Genomic DNA, 23,046 nt, shown 5'->3' on the forward strand with positions numbered 1-23,046 from the left:
ACGCGGCGCGGCGGGCCCGGCCCCGGCCCCGGCCCGCGTCCTCGCGCGCCTGTCGCGACTTGCTCGCGATATCGGTCCCCCTTGCCCCGTGTGAGGGGTCTGCCCTTCCCCGTGGCAGCTCCCCACAGGAGCCGCAGCTGGGACAAATGCCGTGATGGTTCCCGCAGGGAGAGCCCCGGCGTTAGCCCCCAGCCGGGGCTGGCTGCTGGTGTTGGTCTGAAACTGCCCTCGGCCAGGCTCAGAAGCACCACAAAAGGCCGGAGTCAGAAAGACAAACCCGGTCAGACTCCTAACTCACAACACTGACTGCCTCTCCGTGCAGCAACTGATACTCGTGATGTTAAGACAACTCCACAGGAGGCTGCTGAGCTGGTCGTCCACAGAGATTCAAGCAGTACGAGCTACAGTCTGTAATGGACAGCAAATTACAGTAATTAAAATAACCTAAGCTGATGAGTCCAGCACTGGAAGCAACAGGATAGCACTAGAAACTACGTTTTTTAGTCAATGACTTAGGAAGCAGCAAGAGCAAAGCTTCACATCATGGTGGGCATGAAAATGTCAGCAATTTCAACAAGCTGCAGACCAACATAATTGGAAGATATCCTCTGAAAGCCTGAAAGCCTCCTGTGACCTTAAAGCCCACTTCATAGTGAACACAGGCAACAGTCTTAAATAAGAGGGGGGAAAAAATAACGGGTCCTCACTGAATTGATTGTTTCAGGAGCTCACTGCACCAGCAATCTCACTCTGCCAGTGAAGCCCCGCACTGTTCGTCCAGGACAGCCAGAGTTAGCATGGACCCTGCTGCTGCTCCCGAGCACCGACTATGAAACAGGACGCCTCAAGGAAAGGCAGCAGCCAGATAACACAACACATTTGAGTCGTTCTCTTCTTCCCTAAGAAAGCAGCATAGTATTGTACAGAATAATTCCTTGAGGATTCCAGAACAGAAATATCATTTATCCTTACAAACGATTGCTTATATCCCACTCCTCACTTCAGCCTCACTTCCTGAAGACCGTGTTGGGCCAGCAGCTGGTATTAACAAGCAGTGCAAACCCTACTGCTGTGACAAGGCACCAGAGTTCATGCCTCCAGATTACTTACGCAGAGGGCAGCAAAAGCCTGCTCACCTTCTGAGGAATTAAAGCATCGTTACTGGAATGGCAGAAACATCCAGCTTTGAAGATGTAAAGGTATAATGTAACATCGTTGTTGCCCCTTTTCTTTTTGTTCTGTCCAGTCACTCTGCCCAAATTAATACTGGCAAGATCCCAGACAATGAGATTTTGTAAAATAATGACTGAAACAGGAATCCTGCAGGTTCATACACAGCTTCTATGGCCACAGAAGGACTGGCAAATAGAAAAATGGCACATTGCAAGGACATGCTTCATGGCAAAACTTTAACTCTGTGAACTCTTCCTAGGAAAGACTGCCTCCGAAAAGCATCTGCTATGGCAGGAATCAAGCACTGATACTACTGAAGCCCGTGAGTAAAACCAAGCTGACCCGATGAGGCACAAAATTTGCCACAAACAACTGCATGCGGTGAATGAATATATGTGTGCAATATATATATGTGCGTGGGTGGGCGTACATGTAGGGGTAACAACCCCTACAGTTGATACCGTTGTGAAAAAACAGCCAAAGGTCCCACCATAGAAGTGACAAAACCTACATTCAGTCTTTCAGTGCTAACTGAACTCACACCATCCCAGACTATGGAGGAAGTACTTTAAGCTATCTAGCAACAGGAGTTAATTTCGGAGTAAAACCACAGGTGCATATTCACAGACCTATACTTTATGTCAGTTCAAAGTCAATCGACGTGTCTGAACTTCTAAATGATTCTGACAGATTGCTGTAATTCCTAATTGTCATCCACTGTACTTGAAAAAAGATTTTATGTAGAAAATGGTGCTGAGAAAGCAATTTTACACCTAACTGAAACATAGAAATGAATTCAATCCTAGACGTAAATCAACTACCCTCAATTATTAACAACCCTGTTTTGACAACTCTATGCAATAAGTGAATTTGCCAATTCTTTCTTATAAAATATTTAAATTTTAGAAATTCAACTATATTCTGATCAGCTCACCCTCAGAGAATGTAAGGGCTGTCAGGAGGAAACCTCTCGGTTGAACTTAATACTAGTCAGATTTAATGAAAAGAATCAAATGACATTGTTCTCAGATGCATTGTCTCTAGTTCCATACCTACATTCAGGAACACAGAAAAAGCATAAAATAATCCTACTGAAAAGAAAAAGACTAAACTGAGGCACAAACTAAGGCACAGACAACATGCCTTAAGCTTCTTGGCATCAACAAAGCACACATTTTGAGAATGTTTGTCTACGTTTTACTCAAACAGAAAAAAAAATACAAAATTTAAGCCATATGTATGTAGATGAATTTAAAAAGTCTCCCTGAGTCTTCAGATTTTTCTGGTGTGGGCAAAAGTAAGTGGTGCAGCAGGTGCCTCTGCAAGGAAGAAAGCTACTTGGCTCCACGCTCACCATTGGAGCTGACCGATCAATGTTTATGCTAGTCTATGAGCTATTTTTGCACCTGCATTTGTAATTCTGCTTAATTAGATGCTATGAATCATGAGGGGTCTTGGATAGCTTCAGTTTTCCTTCACTTTCTGATGGGTTCCCATCCTTGCAATAAGCCATACCCCACTACTGGTCCCAGTCCAGATTTTCTGTAGGTTGCACATACGGAGCCAGCTATTTTCAAGGACCACAGCCTTGAGAAGACGTGTTTCTCTTTTTAGGGGAACATGCAAGAATTCTATGAAACAAACTTAAAAGTAAAATCACATCTTTTCGAATCAATAGCATGATTCGTGCTCAACTCAGTGGGCTGGATTTCACCTTATATTCAAGCAAAATGCACCCAGTTTTTGTATTAGTTGGAGATCACAGCCTGCTTCTGAACAACCTTCACCTGCTTGGCTACTTCATGCAAAGTCTTTACTTCAGTCCTTATACTCTTTTAAAGCATCAGTTATTAACAGATTTATTCACTCGCTTTTGGGCTAAAGTTTTCAAAAGACACTCGTAGGTTATGCTTTTGTTACTGGAAACCATTGATATACCTCACATGTCGTTGCTCTCAAATCTAAACCAATTTCCTTATAATAAAGGCCACAATTCCCATTAACTAGTACTTCTTCAGTAAGGCCTAAATGATGGTATTTTATACTAGTGTAGTTGCATTCGTGGAACAACAGAGAATGTGTCCATTCATCCTCCAAGTTCTTACACCATACAGCGGTAAACAAAACACAGTAATTTGTGATGCTTTATCCTGCTCCACCTTTCATTCATTTCCTTATTTTGGGAATCACACTCAACTGAACTCTAGCTCCAGAGTAAATTGCTCAGATTCTACTGTACAGTATATGAAAGGCAATATTAAAAATCTCTACCTAAAAATAAACTTATTATACTAGCAGTAAAAGATCAAAAGCATCTATGTAATTAAAAGTTATTAAATTGAGAGTACATATGAAACAAACAGTGCATTGTGCTTTTAATTAAAAACATTACCCTATAAATTAAAACCAAAGGATTAAAAATTGTAATCGAAGTCAAAAGTATCCTTGTGCAACTTGGAATTTTCTGAGTAAATGTGTGATTAAACTCAGGAAGTTCTAATGGAGAGAAATGAAACAAGTCAAAAGGGATTTAGACCAAACAGTTGCCGAGTAGATGCATTATTTCTGTAAGAGAGTAATAAGGCTCCCTTCCAGATTAAGAGATCTCACCAGAATACTTCCATAGAGCAGGTTAACAGCTGTCCGTAAACTTAATGGGGGGCAGGTGTGGAATATCTTAGCAACAACTTTTGGCATTTTCTATTTTTCTCCTCTGTCCCCTTGCAGAAAGCTGCTTCCTCACAACAGCAGAAATCCCCGTCTTGCTCAAAAGATTTCATTTGTTTAAAGTGAACAGCAAATTCCTTGTGTCTGCTGAAATTGGTACCGAAGCTCAGTACAACAGTTGCTCGGCAGGGTTTAGAGATAAGGTAAGTGACATTGTCACTGTAAAAATAGTTTCAGATAACTCTAGACTGTAGGAAATCAGAGGATTTTTTTTCCTGTGGACACCCAAGAAGGATGTAACTTATGAGGTTTCACTTGCCTGGATATCAAAATGGAGATTAGGAAGCTTTGCCTAGCAAGGGAGGAGAGTACTCTGGACATCACTCATACAGAGCTAAGCAATCCCCCCCATGTGTTACCAACACGGCGCAGCTTCGAGGCAAGCTGTCCCCACATACCTGATACCACTTTTGGAGCCGGGAAGAGAGGGAGTGAATTCTCAGCAGATCTTTTCTGTTGCAGCTGTGAACATTTAAACATTAGGCACAGCTACAGAGATCAGCTTGCCCAGCGAAGATGTGACAAGGGATTTATTTGGTACCTGGTGGCTGCGCTTCTCTGCGTTCTTACGTGGTCGTGTTGGGCATGCGGTGATGCTGAGCCAGGCGAGTTTCACAGCACTACTTCTCAACGGGTTGATTTTACTAGCTACTGCCAGTGTTCCTTCACCTCTATCAGTAAAACCTGCACATGTTGGAAGACACTGGACTGACTGAATTAGAAGTTAACTGCAAAAAAAAACAACATATCGCAGTGTAATGAAATACTAGAGTTCTAAATGAACTACATTTGGCCACTTTCATAGCATTTCAGTGAGGACTCATTTGTAAACAACAAGCGACATATATCCATGCTCAAGAATATTGTTGGAAAATGCAGTTGGAAGCTTGATAGTTGGATTTCCTTCCTGCTGATTATAAAATTCCATCTGAAATTTGTTTTCCTTTTTGTGGAGTATTCTTGTTAGAAGTATTCTTGTTACCTGTGACTAGTTGGCCAACAGAGGGAGCATGGAACAAACTGTGACTCTTACAAAACTATGGCTTAAAAAAAAAGTAACACCTAGCAGGGAAATGATACCGAAAACATAAAATCATCCTCTGTATGACTTTCCAAGATGTATCACACATTTGAGGTTAAATACAGTACATAATGTCTTTTTTCAAAGCGATTGCTTTGAAAGAGGGCAAGCACTCCCCTGAATGTTTTAATCATTTGCACGCCCTGAGACAGCATTAGTCAGAGATCACAGATCCACATGTAAACTGGCAACTTGCCTATTTTGCTGGCTATTCCTTCCCAACACTCTAACCACATTAACACTCTAACCACCATTTTTACCCTAAACTTCTGAAAAACAGAGATAAATAACAATCAATATTCATGTACCCTTTATTTGTTTTCAGTGTAACATTCCATGCTAATTGCAGATGGCTGTAATATTCATGAGTGTAAATATAAGAATTAACAACTCTGGGTGGTTGGTTTTCTTCTCCTTTGTTTTTACATGTGAATATTTTGGCTTACAAAATTAACAGCATTACAGTAAATAATCCTCCCGTATTTTATACAAACTACATGTTTTTGATATAGAAGGATTCTGTTTTTATTACAGTGACAATATACAACCATGTCTATTTACAATGCAAAAGTATATAAACCATGTTTTAAACATTCTGCTACTGGCAGCCACTATTGTTTAGGAGGTAGCTTTAATTAACAAAATGAACTGAAGCCACATTTCCCATCATGTGTTCTATCAAATAATTTACAATACAAAGATAAAAATTCATTGTATGAACAGTATATACAGGTTAATTCTCAAAACAGCAATCTAGCTTTAAATCTTAAGAAGAATGTCTCCAGAGTAACTGGGATGGCAGTGAATTTGCTCTTGATTTATCATATTTGAGGAACATAATTACTTAATCGAGCATTCATAACTTTATATTGATCAGATTTCAAACTAAATGAACGAATCACTGATTGTACTTAAATCATTTGGGCCTCAAGACTTAAATGGTTTTAAAATAAAGCACTGATTTACATGAAAATCAGTGACTTTGCACAGTGTACATCACACTCAGTAAAATAATTGGCAAAAATGCTTTTTTTCAATTGTAAAATTCCTTTTTCTCTCCATTTGCTAAAATCTCAGTCTATTCATAGATATTATTGGGGTGCACCAACATTCAACAGGCTGCACAGTATTAGCCAGTCTTTTTCTACAAGCACATGAGCTGTATACATTGACAGCACTGCTAATACGCCACCTGATGCATCGATATTCCTCCTAACAGTGTGACCCTACTGCATAATACTGAAGAAAGTTGCTGTGCTTCACCTGAAGTAATGCATCGTCGCTGAAAAACGCGTTCAGCCCTATTGTGCCTGACAGCTGTTAATATTGTTGTTTCATAGTCTGCAGATATTGTGGATTACAAATGCTTTTACTATAGCAATCTTTTCTTTGTCTAAAAAAGATTGAACATTGGCTTGAAATACAAAACAAACACGGTATTCCTATATTGCTCTCACAGTTATTATGGGAGAATTAATCCCTTTTTTGGCCCTGCAGTAAAATTCATCCTGAGATTCAATGCTGAATACACTATACAAAGCTAGCAAGAGAGCTGTTTGCTTAATTATAGAAAAGTCACATTTAAAAATAATTTCTTTAATATTAACAGCTGTCCTTTATATTGTGCTTTGGCAGGAAAAAAATCATCAGAACTTACCTCACCACCAGCAGAAGTAAATACAACTGGAGCACAACATGGAAACAGACCATTAGGCATGTAAAAACCGTATAAAAGGAACCACTATTGCTTGGAAAGAGTAAAAATATTGGGTAACAAATTTGGTTTACCAATTATTTACAGTCAGGGCAATTTATTTATTTGTTTCATTATTTTTAAACGTATGGCTCAAGAAATTACTGCCCACTTCCCTTCTTTACAAACAACGCTAAACAACGATTACAAAAGTGCTTCCTGCTTGAAAAGGTCAAAACAGGTAACTGTCTATGAAGCGTTATACCCCTTCGTTAGAGGAGCTGACGGCAAAGCCTTTCAGTCTTTAATTCTTGGTATGTTGTAGGCATAGCGAACCAAAGGGAATCCTCGGCTTTGGTAGAAGCACGCGCGGCCGCAGGCTTGCACTTGGTCTGAGCTGTCCGACACGAAAGAGTCATCCTCGTCCGCATAGTCAGAGTGGGCGGACTGGGTGCCACAGTCCGACCAGTAGCCATCTGGCCTTTGGCAAGGCACCACTGCCAGCGTGGGGCAGCTGTGTGATTTGATTAAGTGTTTACATGGCACGGGCTTGGACAAGAGGAGCGATTCGCAACACTCGCAGACGGCAATGTTCCCCTGCAGATGGGTGTACATGCCACAGTCATAGTAAAAGTCCTGCGTCACGCAGCCCCCTTGAGTGTTGACGGAAATTGCTACTGCTCCGTTCTTCCTGGTCATGTGGCGTCTGAGCAACTTCCAGTCTTCCTTGAACTTTGGATTGAAGAATACGTACAGAACTGGGTTCAGGCAAGCAGGTAACGGGAAAAATATCAGAGTAACAGACTTCATTATTTCAGGGCTGATAGAAATTGCAGTGATCAACGGTGCAAACGAGAAAAATGCAACAGGGCAGAAGAAGATGCAGTTCGTGAAGATTAGCCAAGCGACATGCTTAATCATGCTGGACTGTGAGTTTTCGGAGAGGTCCTCTTTTTCCAAGTTGCAGTAAAGTTTAGTGTAGATAATAGCCATTAGCAAAAATGCTAACGAATTCAGGAGCACTAAAGTTACTGTGAAGCCTAGTGAAGGTGTCTCTCCAGTGGGGAAGGGCAAGCAAAGGGGTGATGCCGAATACTCTACTTTATGGAAAAGTGGTAAGCATCCTGCTACCATAGCACACAGGAAAGCAAGGAATGCCGCAATTTGAAATTGTTTTTGCCGATTGCTTTTCCCCTTTTTAATGATCTCCTTTGCAGAGAAGCTCCGTTCAACAGCTGCCAACATCAGGAAAAAAATGGCACTTTCTGATGAAAATACTGCAAGAAACCCAGCAACTCTGCAACCACTGCCAGTCTCCCACCATATGCCAAATTCAGCAAATCTTCCCCAAGAGACAGCATCCAAGAAAGTTAAAATACCAGTATAGACTCCCATGAATAAGTTAGAGACAGAAATCAGGCCTATAAACAGTTTGGAAGATGGCAATGGAGTACAAGATGCAAATATTGTTAACATGACAAGCAGGTTGAAGAACAAAGCAACCAAAAAAATAAACCAGACAGTCAGTCGAATCATCCAGCTTCCCAGTAAATATTCACAAGGCTTAAAAGCACCTAGAAGAAAAAAAAACAGAAGGACAACCAATTTAGGGAGAAAACTTGTGCCTTAATAAGCAAGATTTTCAAAGGTATTACAAGAGCACTCCTCATTCATTAATTCATGAATAGAGTACCCAGCTGAACTGCTAAATAGGTCAGTTGAAAGTAAACTGCTCTGCTGAAGCTATTTACTAATTAATTATGCCTGAAATAATAATTACTGCAATGCATGGTCACTTGGGAATACTTTCTATAAACAAACTAGATAAACAAACCTAATTACCTCTCAGCTACTCAAAATAGCTTTTATTAGTGCCCCCTAAATACTTTTTTTTTTTTTAATATTTCATACTTGATAAAAAAAAATTGATAACTAAATAAAACCAAAAGTTCAAAACCCACTTGTAAAAAAAAAATCCTTTTCCCATATAAGTAACGTTTCTCTCAAAAAAATGATTCACAAACATGCCTTCCAGAGTAGCTTTTGGTCACAAGGAAACATCTGTAAAACAGCCAACAAATTTAATTTATCAGCTTTAATAGGGACAGGAATTCACCACAAACCCTCTCTCCCACCCCCATCACTGGAAGGCATTGAGAGTTTGCAAAGTCATAGGAAAAACAGGATTTTCTTCTTCTTTTGCCACTGAGGTAAAAAACTAAGTGATAAAATAAAGATAAATAAAATGTCTAATGATATAAGGCAAGACAAGGGAAAAAAAAGGTCACTGTTTCTGCTTACCCTTCTAATCCTTCTAATTGCTATTTATTCCATAGGGAAATCCCACTGATTTTATGTAACGATTAGAAGAGTTTAACCTCTCCTTCATCTCCATTAAGCACTGCTAATTGTCCCAAACACAATACCGAGGGATCTCTCATGTAGTCTGGCCCCCTGCGAGCTGAAGGAGAAGCAGAGGAACGCCAAACCGCACTGGCAAAGCAGCTTCTGAGCCGCGGCCAGGCAGCCCTCAGCCCCACATGCCTCATCCCCTCCTTTGAGGCAGGTGAAAGGTAAGCACAACCCATTCCTAACGCTGACTGCACAGAGAGATTAAACATCAGGACGAGAAACTCCCAAGGCCTAAAGCAACTTCCAGAAATAACTCAACTGACAAGTCCTGAAAGAATCTTTTTGTTTGTTTAAACTAGTAAGCTTCATTTCTGAGTAAGAAATAATGCTGTTAATTGGATTATCAGACCAGTAAAAACAGCAGTACAATCCCCTTTTTTGCAGGTATGCTCCAATGAGCATCTCTTACTCAGGGAATTATTTTTGAAGTACATTCACCACAGACATTCATCCTGATCTAGTGTGAGGCGTCCCTGCCCGTTGCAAGGGGTTGCAGCTAGACGGTCTTTCTTTTCTTCCCACCCAGACCATTCTATTTAGCAAAATCTTCTAACCTGAAAATACTTAAAAATAAAAACAACTTCCTACTTAGGAAATTTTAAAATGCAAATTCTGTGTTTTGAAAATCAATCTGAAGTCTTTTTTCTATCTAGCAGCTGTATCATGGGTCATCTTTACACAACCAACAAAGTCCACCACACCTTCCTGTCATTCTCCCAACTCCCATTCTCTCTAACTATCATAGTACGAAGTTAGCCTCCTCTCCCACTAACATTCCCAACCCACTAGGGAAATTCATGCTAGGAAGGATGAGTTTTGCTGCTTTCAGCGCTATGCTACTTGAGTGCCACTGTTCAGCAATCCATTCCTGCCATTAGGCAAGGTGGAAAGTGCCTCTATGGGATGAGCAATGATTCAGAACTTCGGGTGGTGGGTGGAGTGTCCTACTTATGACCAGACGACAGCACGGCAGGGAAAATAAGTTGTTAGTATGGGAGGGACTGGTGAAAAACAAGGCAAATTGTGAACTTGTAAAACAAGCTCTTCGTTCCTTTTAGAGTTACAGCATCTCTGGCATGGGCAAAAAGAGAGCTAAAGGCTTTAGAGATTTAACCCATATAACATACTATCTGAACTCTCATTCTGTGAACAGGAGATCAAAAGCAAATAAGCAACATTGGTTCAATTCCCTCTCAGATCATACAGTTACATTAGTACCACCACAAATTTTCTTTTGCTGTGACCTAGAAATCCTTGCAGTATTCTGTACACTACAGCCAGAGCTATCCCAAAAGATGAAGAGCAAACAGACGAAGTTTCATAATGGATGTAAAATACCAGTTAAGGAGAAAAGAATGAAACCAGGCTTGGAAAACCCGCGTTCATCCAGAATCAGCTTTCTTCAAAGCATACTCTCCCCCTTATCTACGTATTCCTGTTTATGCAAACAGAAGGATACAAGATGTATAAAAGCTTCTCTCTTCTTGTGAGCCCATGGCAAAGGTGAGGAAGTAAGAGGCAGCACAGCCTCCGCTTTAGGAGCTGAGCGGAACCGTGTGTGGAAATGTGCAGAAGAAGGAAGATAAGCAGAAGGGGAGCAATGAAACTGCCTAGAATGAATATATTCATCTGCGAGATCAAAGGCTTTCAACACTCCTGGACTGTTCAAGCCCAAATCGAAGTAGTTCTGGTATGCCAGTATGAGTACCATAGCACAAATATCTGTAGCAGTTTAAGATGCTACTCCAGCTACTTGTAACAGTCCTCTGCTGTCAATTAATGCTGCTAAGGCAGGGCTGAGAGAACAGATCACGTGAGCATTCCTCATCCTCTCTCCTGAAAAGACATCAGGCTTAGCTTAAACCACGAATGACAGCAGTTTGATAGAAGCTTTTTAAAGCGCAGGCTAACTTCTCACTGAAGCAGATGAGCATTCATACAGTCTGCTCCACAGATATTTCCTTGGCAAGAGTAATGCAGAATTAGGGGGCAGTGCAAACACAGCAAGCCCCAAATGTAAGTATCACAGTCTAGCATGCTCTGCGTATGGAAACCAACTTCAGTTTTTTTTGTAACATATTTCTCCTATACAGTACTATGTCTAAAGCTGAGCCAATTCTTTGTGACTGCTTGTCCAAAACAACAACGGCATCAAATGAAGTTTCACCCAAGCACTGCAGCTTAACCTCCTCTGTACAGAGGAACAGAGGAATACAACACAATTCTGCAGACAGCTATTTGCATAACACCATGCCTAAAGTTCGCCATGTGGCTAAAGCACTTTATGAGATTTACCTGTTGCTGGTGTACAGTGAATAATAGTCTGTCCCAGTTCTGCATTTTCATCATTTCTCAGAACATCTGCATCAGCTGTACCCAAATAAAATGAAAATCAGGTTAGTTGCAGAAAGAAAAAAAAAAAAAAAGAACGAAATGCAACAAAGCTGCCTAGGATGGAAGTACAGCTTTGGGAAGATCAAAGACCCAACACTTCACCAGCTTTCTAGCCTATAACAAGCGGAGCTGTTCCAGTTTGTCACAAATGGTCCAACACTCAGCGCAGAAACTGCTGCAGCAGGGTAAGTTACTACTGCCCTGGGTAACTACTCACAGCGTTTTGCAACACAGCAGCAACATTTTTAATCAACAGGGAAAAGATCTACAAGGCCTTGAACTAATAGCGTAAGGACAAGCTTTCTGTACAGGAAGGCTGAAATACTGAGATCAATAAAACATCTTCTGCTCTGGCAGAAAATAACAGAAACAATCTGGCAGTGGGAAATAGTTTTAAACAACAGTCAGTTCTCACACATTTAGAAAGAACGTGGCATTGCCCACCTGGCCAGGAACTGCTAATCACTTTCACAGATGGTTTCTGTATTCCTATGAAGATGATATTTTCCATATTTTCTTACTCAAAGACAATAGACATTTTATTTGGTCTAGTCTGGCCCAAAAAAACTATTGCTGTCCTAACGCATATTCCTCACTAGGATAAGTACCCTTACCCTTCTCACGATCCACCAAGGTACCTTGATCTTGGTGACTGGAATCTTCAGCATCCGAGTTTAAGTAAGAGTCACAACCCCAAAACGCACAGCACTGGTAAGCGTATGGCACAGAGAGCGACCTGAAATACAGGCAGAACAATGAAGACTGTTACCTGCTGTAACTTTAACCAAGGTTACCACCTATTAAAAAACATTAAGCGGCACACTTCAGTGCTAAAACAGAAGTATTTTGTCTGGTCACTAAGAAAAAAAATAAATTTTAAATTGCATCAGTTGTAACCACTTCTGATTAACTTTTTCACTGAGATAAAGGACAGGTGATGCATCCAAGTGTCGTCTACAGCAAGGAGTACCAAAAATATTTTGTGACATTTATCTCTTTGCTTTTACTTTTCCTCCTTATACAAAACAAGTTCTGACCAATATTTGTGGTGTTACTGTACAAATTAAATCAAAAATTCACCAAGCAACTTAATTACAGCATAACTGTTTTGTAAGAAAGTTAATTCCCAAATGACCACAGCATTAAAAACCCATGTTTCCTTTTCAGTTCATTTTGTTGGCCAGAAAAAAAAAAATTACATATATATTTTGCTATTGTCTTTCTGTGTGTTTTCTGGAAATGGTACATGCTACTAATCTGTGTAGAAAAGAAGTATAGCTGCATACAGAGTTTTTAAAAGTGCATATAAACAACTCAGTAATAGCAGACCAAAAGCTATTTTTTCTGACTCAAGGCTACAATATCAACTATCTGCAGTATTGTTCCTGAATTATGTTCATGTAAATATTTAGGAGGAACGTTGGTCTGAAGGATCCCACAGTGCATTAGTTCTCAAGCACAGATCAAAAACAACAACAACATAAAAGTGTGTTGTTTCCACGGGATTGCCAAGGCTTGTTTCTAAGACTGACAAAGAACCCTCTAATAGCCTTACACAAATTAACAGTATCTCCATGCCCATTTTTCCACTGGACAGTATGGAAAACAATTTTTAACTACTTCTTCAGGATTGAAATATTAATGCGTACAAAGATCTTGGAAATGCAAAACAGTTCATCACTGTCTGATCCACCGTGTATTGAAATCAGTAACAGGTTCCAATTTAAATGATCACTGTTACTCTTATATAATTTGCCTCCGTGAATAAACAGCATATGTATGAAGTGTGGTGATTATGGAATCAGGCACCTGTGAGTTTGTTCCCATTTTCCACGCACTGAAAGACAGATGTGCTCAGTTCAATAACAAATGGAATCCATCCAAACCACTAATCTGAAGTCAGCTGATTATATCTGCCTGAAAAGCAGTGGAGGAAAAATTTAACAGGTTCCAAGAAAATTGTCTACAAATGTTTTTTTTTTCCCATCAGAATAGTCAGGATACACCGTCATATACACCAATGTTGAGGCACTGCAGGACTCAGTGAAGGGCCTGATCATCTGTCATCAGTACTATCTAATAAACCGGCTTCATTTATTGTCACGTTGCTTGTTACAGGCAAAGGAAAAGCGAGGCACTCTGTAGTGTTGTTTACCAACGTACCGGAGCTTCGCAAAGTTCTTCGCTGCCAAAGCTTCTTTCAACTCGGAATTGCCTGCAAGTTTAAGCTGGTTCAGTCCACTTAATCCTTCAGTTGGAATTGAAGTGAGTTCATTGAAACTTAGGTCTCTGAAATATGAATATTAAGACAGCGTTACAACAAAGCAAGTTTGAAGATCCTATAGCATACTTTTAGGAGTAGGAAGTCTTTAAAGTCCCGCACCAAGGCTGTGGTCTGGAAAATGACTGTCGCTGCAGCAGGCACTTTAAAGAAGCATGCCTCATTTTATTGTGTCCTGCATGCATTCAGTTCACGAGAGGTTTTGTGATCCACACAGATGAAAAAAATGATGGAGATATACCAGTTTTAAGCTAAAAGCATTTACTATCTCAGCAATTTAATGGTAGAGAAAGGAGGTTCCCATACAGAATAGCCTACTTACAGGTTAACAATAGCTCCAAGGGTGATGAAAGCTTCCTTGTGGATCTTATGGATCTGATTTCTACTGAGGTCACTGCAATAAATGCCAAATAACATTATTTTAGCAGTTTCACCAAAACATTGCAATGGCCACTATTCTGAGAAAAAAGCTAAGGTGACACACCCATTGTATCTTTGGCAGAAAAGCTGAATGACCCTCCCACCTCCCCTCTCTCCCCAGCTGGACAAGTGCAGTAGCAGCTGAATCTGTTGGCCAGTCAGCCGCATTTGGCTTCATCCCATTACCAAGGTAGCAGCTGTATCCCATTAGTGCTCCCCTTCCCTTCCTTCCTTGACCCTGGCAACTCAGCAAGGCAGAGGCAGGCTCTGGCATCACCCATTCCCAGGGTGAAGGTGCCAGCTAGATCACTTTGGTGACAACCACACCTGCAGTAGGGCAAGTCAGAAGGGGTGGAGGAAGAGAACAGAAGAATAAGGAGAAGGGCATTTGCTTGGTTGGATTTCTAATTCCAGATCCAGCTCCTGCTGGACCATTATGACTTTTTAAGACATTCCTTTTAAATGGCCTGTGAAATTCTGTATTTTTTTTTAACTGATAATTGCAGTGTTTCTATATAATCTTCATACAGCTAATGTGAAGGTAGGGGTTATTTTTTTTTTAGTGGTTTGCTTCTCTTGAAGAAAACAGATAGGATGCTCCAATGCAAAGCATATAATACTGAATAGTAGACTACCCAAGAAAAATCACTTCAGATACACATACGTGTGAGAGTCTACAAGAGCAAAACAAAGAATAAAAAGAACAGGACTGAAACTGGCTGCTGCTAGTATTTCTTGCACATTGTTTGCTTCACCTTAGGATCCAGCATACCTGGCCACTGGACGTAAACCAGATTCGTAACACCAAGCCCTGCCATCATTTTAGGAATGAATCAGAAACATTATCTTGTTTTACTCAGTATGCAACTGTGTACACTTACAGGATACGAAGGGAGGACAGTCCTTGAAAGGTATCATCTGTGATTTCATGGATTTGATTATGCTGTAAGGAACTGCAAAGAAACAAAACTTTGTTGGCGAACCGGGCTGACTTCAAACCACGGAATAGCTTGGTGGCTGCTACTACGTAGATTTAGCCTTACCAATGGCAAGATTTAGTTTCCCCTTGAAGGCAAACTGTGTAGGTATCTGCTCTACATTTCACATTAGCTATGTTAGTACAATTATGAAGCTCTGTTTTTAGCACCTTTGCCCAATCCCACTTCACAACTCTTATTATTTAGAAGAGAATGTCATGGGTGGACTGTATTACTTCCAAGTGAAAAGTAACACTTTATGAATTTTCAGGAGTCACAGAGATTTAACGCAAGCCCACCTAATTCTGCAAGGAATCTTTAGGACATTCAGGTGTGCTTTCTTTTTCTCAAAATACAGATTTTTTGAAAGGACAATGCTGATAAATGCTTCAAGAGCTAATGGGCAAATTAAATTATACTCCAGTAAGTTTGCTCCTCATGTCCCTTCCAGACAAACTCCCTTAGGCTCCCCCGTGTATACAGTAACAGCATGTTCTAACAAACACCACATCGGTGCCTTTGTTGGAGACTAACAGGCTTCCTTCACACACAACAAGCTCTGAAGATGCTTTGCTCGATGTTCTATGGAAAAAGCGTGCACAATGAGCCCAAAGATGTCAGTGTAACAGCAAAGATCTGTGAGAAGTCTGTTATCTCCAATCTCATTAAAAGTCAAGAAGATTAGGAGCAGAGAGGTTTAAGGAGAAGTAGGAACATAAGCACATGGAAAAATCCCATGGGACCTAGAAATAAAGCTTAGGAAGTTTTAAAACAATGAAATAAGGAAAAACACAGATGGGTTTTGAGAAAGAATGTGTCTGATAGGGACTACAGGAAAAAAGCAAGTACTTTATCCAAGCATAGGCTGATAGTTGAAGGCAACTGAAGAAGAGTGGAAGAAATAAGAGGCATGAAAGAAAACACCTAAGTGCTCATTCCATTTATGCATATAGCAATACTTCTATGAAATGTAGGATTCATGCGTCCTTCTTTTTTTTTTTTTTTTTTTTTTGATAAAAGAACAATTAAACCATAGCTGATTGAGGAAAACACAACTGGCTGAACTTTCTGTCCATCATGACAGGGTCATATTACTTCACTCTGGCCTTAATCTTCAAATTGTACTTATGCTCAAACATGAAGCAAAAACAACTCTGGAGAGCAGGACTCAATGTACTAACTAAAGAAGTAATAAAATAACCAACATATATTTCTACTTACATTTCTTCCAAGGAGTGGCAGCCCTTAAAACTTGGGAGGTCCTTTATATTGTTATAAGACAAGTCCCTTCAAAACAGAAAATGGGAGGAGGATGCTCAGTTTAATTCTGTTCTACTTGAAACATCTCATTGCTTGTAACCAAGTGGATTGGCAGGAAAAAAACTTTTTAAAGAGGGAATTACAAGCATCATCTGTGAAGACAGCTGCCCTGACTAGTCCCGTTGTGCACTTCAGTTATACGTGTTACATACATACATCAACAAGTAACAGAAATAAGGCTATTTTAAACTCTGTAAAACACTGATTTATTGCCTTACAACACTTCATTCTTGTAACCTTGTTAAAAGGTACTTTTCTGTCTCCCCAGTCAATTCTCTGAATTAGGTGAACAAAATTATCATTGACTTTCCTGAAATATTCAACAAGTCATGTAAAGTGAGCAAGCATAGAAAAAACAATCAACTGAAAACTCTATTTGGCAAACATTAACAACTGAAATTAGTGTTCTGCAATTGAAATGTAAGGGAGAAATAGGCTGTACCTCTGTAGTGGCTTCAACAGCTCATGCAATCCCTCCCAAACAACAATTCTGATCCTATAGGCGCTGCTTTTAGCTCTATGTCTGGATACATGCATACCCAAAAATCATACTGTACAAATTTCCTGAATTCTTAGAACTGTAATCTAAAAAGGTTTATTGATAAGCTGGATTTTTAGGATGAACTGGATGGCTAGTATGTGATACAGGAATTTGTTGCAAATTTTGATTTGGGGTACTGGTACCTCCCAGAATTTTCTGTGAAACTATGCAGCAAAAAAGGGAGACTAGAAACTTGCAAACAACCCTTCAAGTTCTGTTCAAAAGATAAACGGGTATTTGAAAATAAATCATACATCATCATCCTCCTTCATCCCAATTTATCTCCTGTAAAACAAAAGGTATTTTTCTCCTCCATTTCTCACAAAGTGCTTTTGTTTCATTTTTTCATATGCGTCCTTTGTAAACATGGCTTTGGCCCCCTAAAGGTTATGTTTTCCAGTTTGTTCTTTTGCATTTATTTTCAGCACACCTTGCTTCTTCTTTTTCTATTTTTCCTTTGCATTACTAACTGAGCAAAACCTTTTCTTTAAATTAGCTCTACATCAAAACATTTTGATCCAGATGAAAATAGGAGCACAATGTGTACACTTACAAAGTTCGTAGCATCTTTTGCTCTTGGCACAAATTAACAGGAATACTATTTATCTTGGTCCCTGTTAGAGTTCTAGGAAAAAAAAACACACATATAAATATTTGTATTGTTGATGGTATAACAAAACTAGCATACATAGGAACAGATGGAAGATGGTGTCTTAGCTGTTAGGTGCTAGATTCACCAACAAAGACATTTAGTGAGAGGAAGAGAACATATATCCAAGATGGTCTCCAGATCCACTAAATCACATTTCAATCATTTCACATGGGGCAAACCCAAGAAATCATTGGAAATTATTTCTGCATAATATACTTACAGGCTCTCCAGATTAATGGTTCCTGTCAAATTAGGAAACCACTGCACCATACTGGCACCCCGAATGACCCTAAAAAAATCCCCACAAAAATTAGCTGTAAATTATTATGCAAATGAATTGTGACATGCAGTCTTGCTATCAGGTAGATATTTTCACTAAGCAGACACTCTAACATCCTTATTATTTCTGCTTTATTTAAATTTTACACATGAAGATATTCTTCTAAGTGCTTCTTACACTAATAATTTGTTTAATAAATTACCTCTGTTAGCAATTAACTGGAACTAATCAAATTGGAAAGCGTCATATCAAAACACATAGGAAAAGGGCCTAAACTCTTTGGTAGTCCGTAGCTCAAAGCTGGAACTCCATTTTGCTTACTCCTCACCCCCAGAACTGATATTGTTTGAGAGCATGCACGCACTAACCTGCAAAGTATCCTCACAATGTACACCCCTGTTCAAAAAACACCCAGGACATATTGGAGTTTGTTTAGGTAAGAACCTGAGCATTCAGCCAGAGATTATGTCTTACGCAAGGTGATGAAGATTAAAAAAAAACAACGTTGTAAAGCATATTTAGCAGAACTTCTTATGAAACTGGACGTTCCCAACCATAACAATGCTTGTTAAAGCTAACTGATTAAAAAAATTACACATTAAGAGGTAGAAGCAGTTGGGAAATTCAGTTATTTTGAGTTTTTAGCCACAACATTTCATATCAAATTATTGTACTATTTAGTTGAGGTGATACTTACAGGGAATGCAAATCTGACAGATTCTGAAATGCCGAGTTTCCCACAAAAGACAAAGGATTATCATACAAATGTCTGGGAAATGAAAAACATGTTTCAATCACTGTTCTTACAGTCGCAGTCTGCTACAGACTAAAAATAGAAGCATGAAAATTACTTACATCGTTCTTAGAAGGGGGTTTCCTGCAAATGCACCATCAGGAATTATGGAAATGTAGTTACTGTGAAATGCCCTAAAGATATTAGCAAAGAAAACCCACATTTAGAAATATACTGCCAGTAGATTCAACCAACAGTCGTCATCTTTGTGCGGATACACTACACCTATTCAACTCCTAATCCTGCCAAAAGTTAGGTTGTAGTTAAATTGGAGTATGTAGGAGCAAGTTTGAAGGCGTGATTTTTGTCTACTCCATTCTAGCTATACTGAAAATATTTCAGTAGGAAGAAAATATTCTGTCCAAAACATGATCTTATGCTTTCTCTCCTTTTCCCTTTTTAAGGAGGGAACAAGGAAAACATGCACAATCAGTGAATATATAATTCTGCTATGGGAGGCCAAAACCAGCTCATGATTAAGATCTATGCTAATGGTACTCCTGAATAAATTCCTTGGTTATATAACTCCAAAATCATTTTCAATAGGTTCCCTCTGTAGCTGTTGATTATATTTTCCTTTAATTACAGCATCACTTAGCATAACTTGATCTGATCTAGGCTGCTGCATAATCAGATGAGCATTCTTAAATCTGGGAATTTCTTTTCTCTTTTTATTTACAGAAAGGATAAAGAAAAGAGTTAAAAAGGGATAATAGGTAATACTCACAACTCTTTTAGACTTGGGAGGGCTTTTATGGCTTCAGGGAACTCTACCATGTTGTTATAATTTAAATCCCTAGAAGAAACAAAACAGAAAAGTTAGAAAATACTTATCATGGTTATGAAACAAAATCTTTTCTATTTAAGACAATTCAGTGAAAGTAAAAACTTTCAGAACATCTTTAACTAGACTACAGAATAACTTGATTTTTAACTTAGATTCAGTATTCTGATGTTTTTTATAACCAGCTAATAACTTATGACATTTCTTTACAGCAAAGCTCAGTATTTTTCAACACCTCACAGATTTTTCTTCAAATGAATTTACATGACAATGAACTAAGATTTCAAAGTAACGACGACAAAAAAAAAAGTAGACACATATGATTACTCTTTGTTAGCTTACTCTGACAACTTTTCTCTCTGGTTTTATAAAATAAATAGTAAATAAGCCATTAGGCAATAGCAGACCTTGTAGCAAAACCAATTCTAAATATTAAAGAGAAGCATAGGTAAAGCCCATCACATCACACTGAATCAGTGCACGTCAATGATACGGACGTGGACTGTTAACCTGTCACCATTCTAGCAGTTATGTCAGAACCTGCTATGAACTTCTGCAAAAAGGATTGCTTAAGAGAAACAAAACCATTTTTAGAGTCTCACAGCAGCTGCATGCATTTACATAGTACCTGGTTATTACTTAATTTAATAACTGAAGGCTCCAAGAGAATGACAAGGTAGTTGGAGTAAGCAATGTTCCTGGACTCCTCCAAACTCCTGATGTTAACAGAGGTTGTCAGTGGCTGTAGCGTGCCCTTGCCCTCCTTCATCAGTTTTAATTATTTAGCATTCTCTTAAGCATAACTAAAGGCACCGCTGAAGGAAACACTGCTTACTAGACATTCATTGAGCAAGTTGAAGGGAAACAGGGAATGCAACTCAAGCAGCTGAAGGCCATTCCTCTCCTAGGAGGTGCTCTGGAGGTTGAAAAGAGCCCAGACCCTGTCTTGACAGGCCACTATAGAAAAGTGGTACTGGGATAAGTATGAATTGTCAGCAAGGACAACAGACTTGAGGCAAGGGGAAAGTGGTGCGGGTGCACCTGCATCTCCTATTTCTGTCAGAAGGAATGCAACGCTCAATGTTTCAGATAAAGCAGCCTATCAGTTTAATATTTGCCAGTATTTGAAGTGAACTCATGTCAGTCTCGAGAGGCTGGGAACCCAGGAGCTGAGGATCACTTTAGAAGCTGCTTGGACACTTGAGATAGAGAGTTTCCTTGGCAGGCAGTGGTGCCCATCCAGTAAGAGAGGAGGAGCAGTGGAGAAACAGCCCACTAGGGCCCTCTGAGAAACCTCCTATTGACACACAACAGTTTTGACAGCGTATTTTAAATATGTTTAATCCCACAGTAAATCTGAGAAACAAATATTTGTCCCTTATCACATAACAGGGCCACTCAAACACTTCTGATATATCCAGCTGACTCAGAGGAGTGTTATGCAAAGATACACCAGCTAGATCAGGACCAGGAACATTAGAGCCACATCATCCTGCACGACATTTCACCCAGGCTAATATTTACCCGCTTCTCAACATAGTTAATTAGTTTTGGTGGAGCACTGCACTGGTATTAGCCTTCACTTCCGAAACCTGAGCTGGACATAAGTGTTGGAGGTATGTGTTGTGCTGCACACATGCATTGTTCGCAAAATCTTCACCATAAAGCTCAATTAAGCTGTGAATGAGACAAATGACACTGAACAAAGAATTACTTTAAGAAACATACTTACAAGGTTTCAAGGTTGTCTAATCCATCAAAACAGTGTTTTCCTATAGTTTTTATTTTATTATTATGAAGATGTCTGAAAAAGAACAAAACAAGAATGAAGATGAGTGAATAACTTCATGTAAATTAACAAATTAGCAGATTGTTCTATGAAATCAAGACAGTTAATTGGTTTAGAAAAAACATTTCATGGGATGGATAATGCAGCAAAATGTCTTGCACTTCCAGACAGAAATATCTCATCCTCATACGGGAACAGAATACATTGCCTGCAGTCAAAACAACCTATTTTAAACCTTTACTCACTATCCAGAAGTGCAATTAAACATGATTTAAACGTATAAATCAAAATATGGCATCAAGATATCCGGGAACCTCACTACCCATAGCACTTTTGACTTTCTGTATAGTAGAAAGTCTTCAGCAAACCTGCAGTGGGCTGTCGAGTATACATGATAACAACTTGCACTGGTGGTATAGGCCGTTACTAGACAATTGAGCTAAAATACAGCCAAATGCTATTTTCAGTGTCATCCTAGATAAACTGAAGCTCTAACCAGGGACAATCCAAGTGACCCGTGAAGCAAAGTAACAAATACTCACAGAACAACAAGACTTGACAGGTTTGTAAATGCATAGTCAGGAATGTGCGTTATTTTGTTAAGGGCCAGCGTCAACGCCTGCAGAGAGGGGAGGTTGCTGAGCGGATGGATGGGGACTTCTGTCAAACTGTTGTCATCCAGCCAGAGGTGACGCAACTGCACCAGGCCCTCAAAACTGTCCTTTGGTACGGCTGTGATGTGGTTCGCATCTAAACGCCTAGATTGAAACAGAAAGAATTTCCATGGTAAATCCACAAACTGCAAAGCAGTAAAAAAGTAGATTCAAGTCCTATCACCCCGAACATTTTTTAAATGTGTTTTACTGAAATATTTTAATACTGATAAGTTTGAGAGTTTACTGAAGCGACATGTGAACACTCTTTCAAGTCACATGAACCCATAAAAGAAAGCTTCATAAAAATCTTCTTAGATGTTTTTAATAAAGCATTTTAACAAATTCATATGCTTACAATCAGCTTACCCACGTCAATTGGTAACTACAGAAGTCTCCTCCCCACAAACCCTCCAGCTCCTGTAGGTACCTTACTGGAACACGACCTTGAAAGGTGGCTTGATATTGTCTCACAGATTGCAGAGAGCATTACTCCTTTGAATGATTATCCCTGTACCTCCATTGTCAATAGCGCCGTATACTGTCATACGTATTGTCTTGTGGTACTGCTACACACCTTAAGCAACTACTTTAAGGAAACGCAACTATTAAATGCAGTTCTTGAACAAAGTCAGTTATGAACCGTGTTGGCAAATAAAACATTACACCATCAGCCAAAATGGAGAAATATCTTTCAGTCTGACAGCTGATCTCTCCTGTCACGCTCCACAAAAAATGCAAACCAGAACACTAGCACTGGTAAGTGTTGGACATTATTGCCTCCAGGTTTTTTCCCTACATTAACTCTGATTGCAAGTACTAGCAGAAGCAACACATGTAGAAAATGGCTTTGCTGCCTTTCAAAAAGAATTGCAGCACATGTGTTACAGTTAGTCCTGTTACAACTACTCGCTCACGTATGCTCTTGGTTTCACAGCTTCTTCATGTTTCAAAGCATCAAAAAAAAAAACCAAAAAAGAACTCCACACCTGGAAGAACTCCATGCTCCTCCACCTCGGAGGCCAAAGGTAGGTCCTCAGCCTGGGCTTCAGCTGTGAACCCTCACAACAGAGGTG

General features: G+C 39.6%; 1 protein-coding gene and 1 long non-coding RNA gene across 4 annotated transcripts in view; one reads left to right on the forward strand and one right to left on the reverse strand.

Moving 5' to 3' along the window:
* The first annotated feature begins 1 nt into the window (after window position 1).
* LOC121070359 lies at window positions 2-5,281 on the forward strand. Of its 2 annotated transcripts, none has more exons than XR_005820024.1 (3): window positions 2-1,495; window positions 3,901-4,043; window positions 4,363-5,281. It is a non-coding gene; the product is annotated as an uncharacterized LOC121070359 (long non-coding RNA). The 2 variants fall into 2 exon arrangements; XR_005820023.1 differs by having other exon boundaries at window positions 2-1,199; window positions 1,433-1,495; window positions 3,901-5,281.
* The window catches only part of LGR4 (leucine rich repeat containing G protein-coupled receptor 4), a 74,812-nt gene continuing 57,040 nt past the window's right edge, over window positions 5,275-23,046 (reverse strand). The window contains exons 5-18 of one of the 2 annotated variants that reach the window (XM_040557392.1): window positions 21,860-22,075; window positions 21,261-21,332; window positions 19,472-19,540; window positions 18,807-18,878; window positions 18,649-18,720; window positions 17,892-17,960; window positions 17,573-17,644; window positions 16,380-16,445; window positions 15,063-15,134; window positions 14,084-14,155; window positions 13,644-13,769; window positions 12,119-12,216; window positions 11,382-11,456; window positions 5,275-8,248 (exon numbers count right to left, since the gene is read on the reverse strand). In XM_040557392.1, coding sequence (XP_040413326.1) covers window positions 6,972-8,248; window positions 11,382-11,456; window positions 12,119-12,216; window positions 13,644-13,769; window positions 14,084-14,155; window positions 15,063-15,134; window positions 16,380-16,445; window positions 17,573-17,644; window positions 17,892-17,960; window positions 18,649-18,720; window positions 18,807-18,878; window positions 19,472-19,540; window positions 21,261-21,332; window positions 21,860-22,075 — 2,428 coding nt within the window. In that variant the 3' untranslated portion in view covers window positions 5,275-6,971. Of the gene's footprint in view, window positions 8,249-11,381; window positions 11,457-12,094; window positions 12,217-13,643; window positions 13,770-14,083; window positions 14,156-15,062; window positions 15,135-16,379; window positions 16,446-17,572; window positions 17,645-17,891; window positions 17,961-18,648; window positions 18,721-18,806; window positions 18,879-19,471; window positions 19,541-21,260; window positions 21,333-21,859; window positions 22,076-23,046 lie in introns of both variants that reach the window. The other variant, XM_040557391.1, reaches the window with a different exon arrangement.

Source organism: Cygnus olor, chromosome 5 (assembly GCF_009769625.2).
Source record: "Cygnus olor isolate bCygOlo1 chromosome 5, bCygOlo1.pri.v2, whole genome shotgun sequence".
NCBI classification, from domain to species: domain Eukaryota; kingdom Metazoa; phylum Chordata; class Aves; order Anseriformes; family Anatidae; genus Cygnus; species Cygnus olor.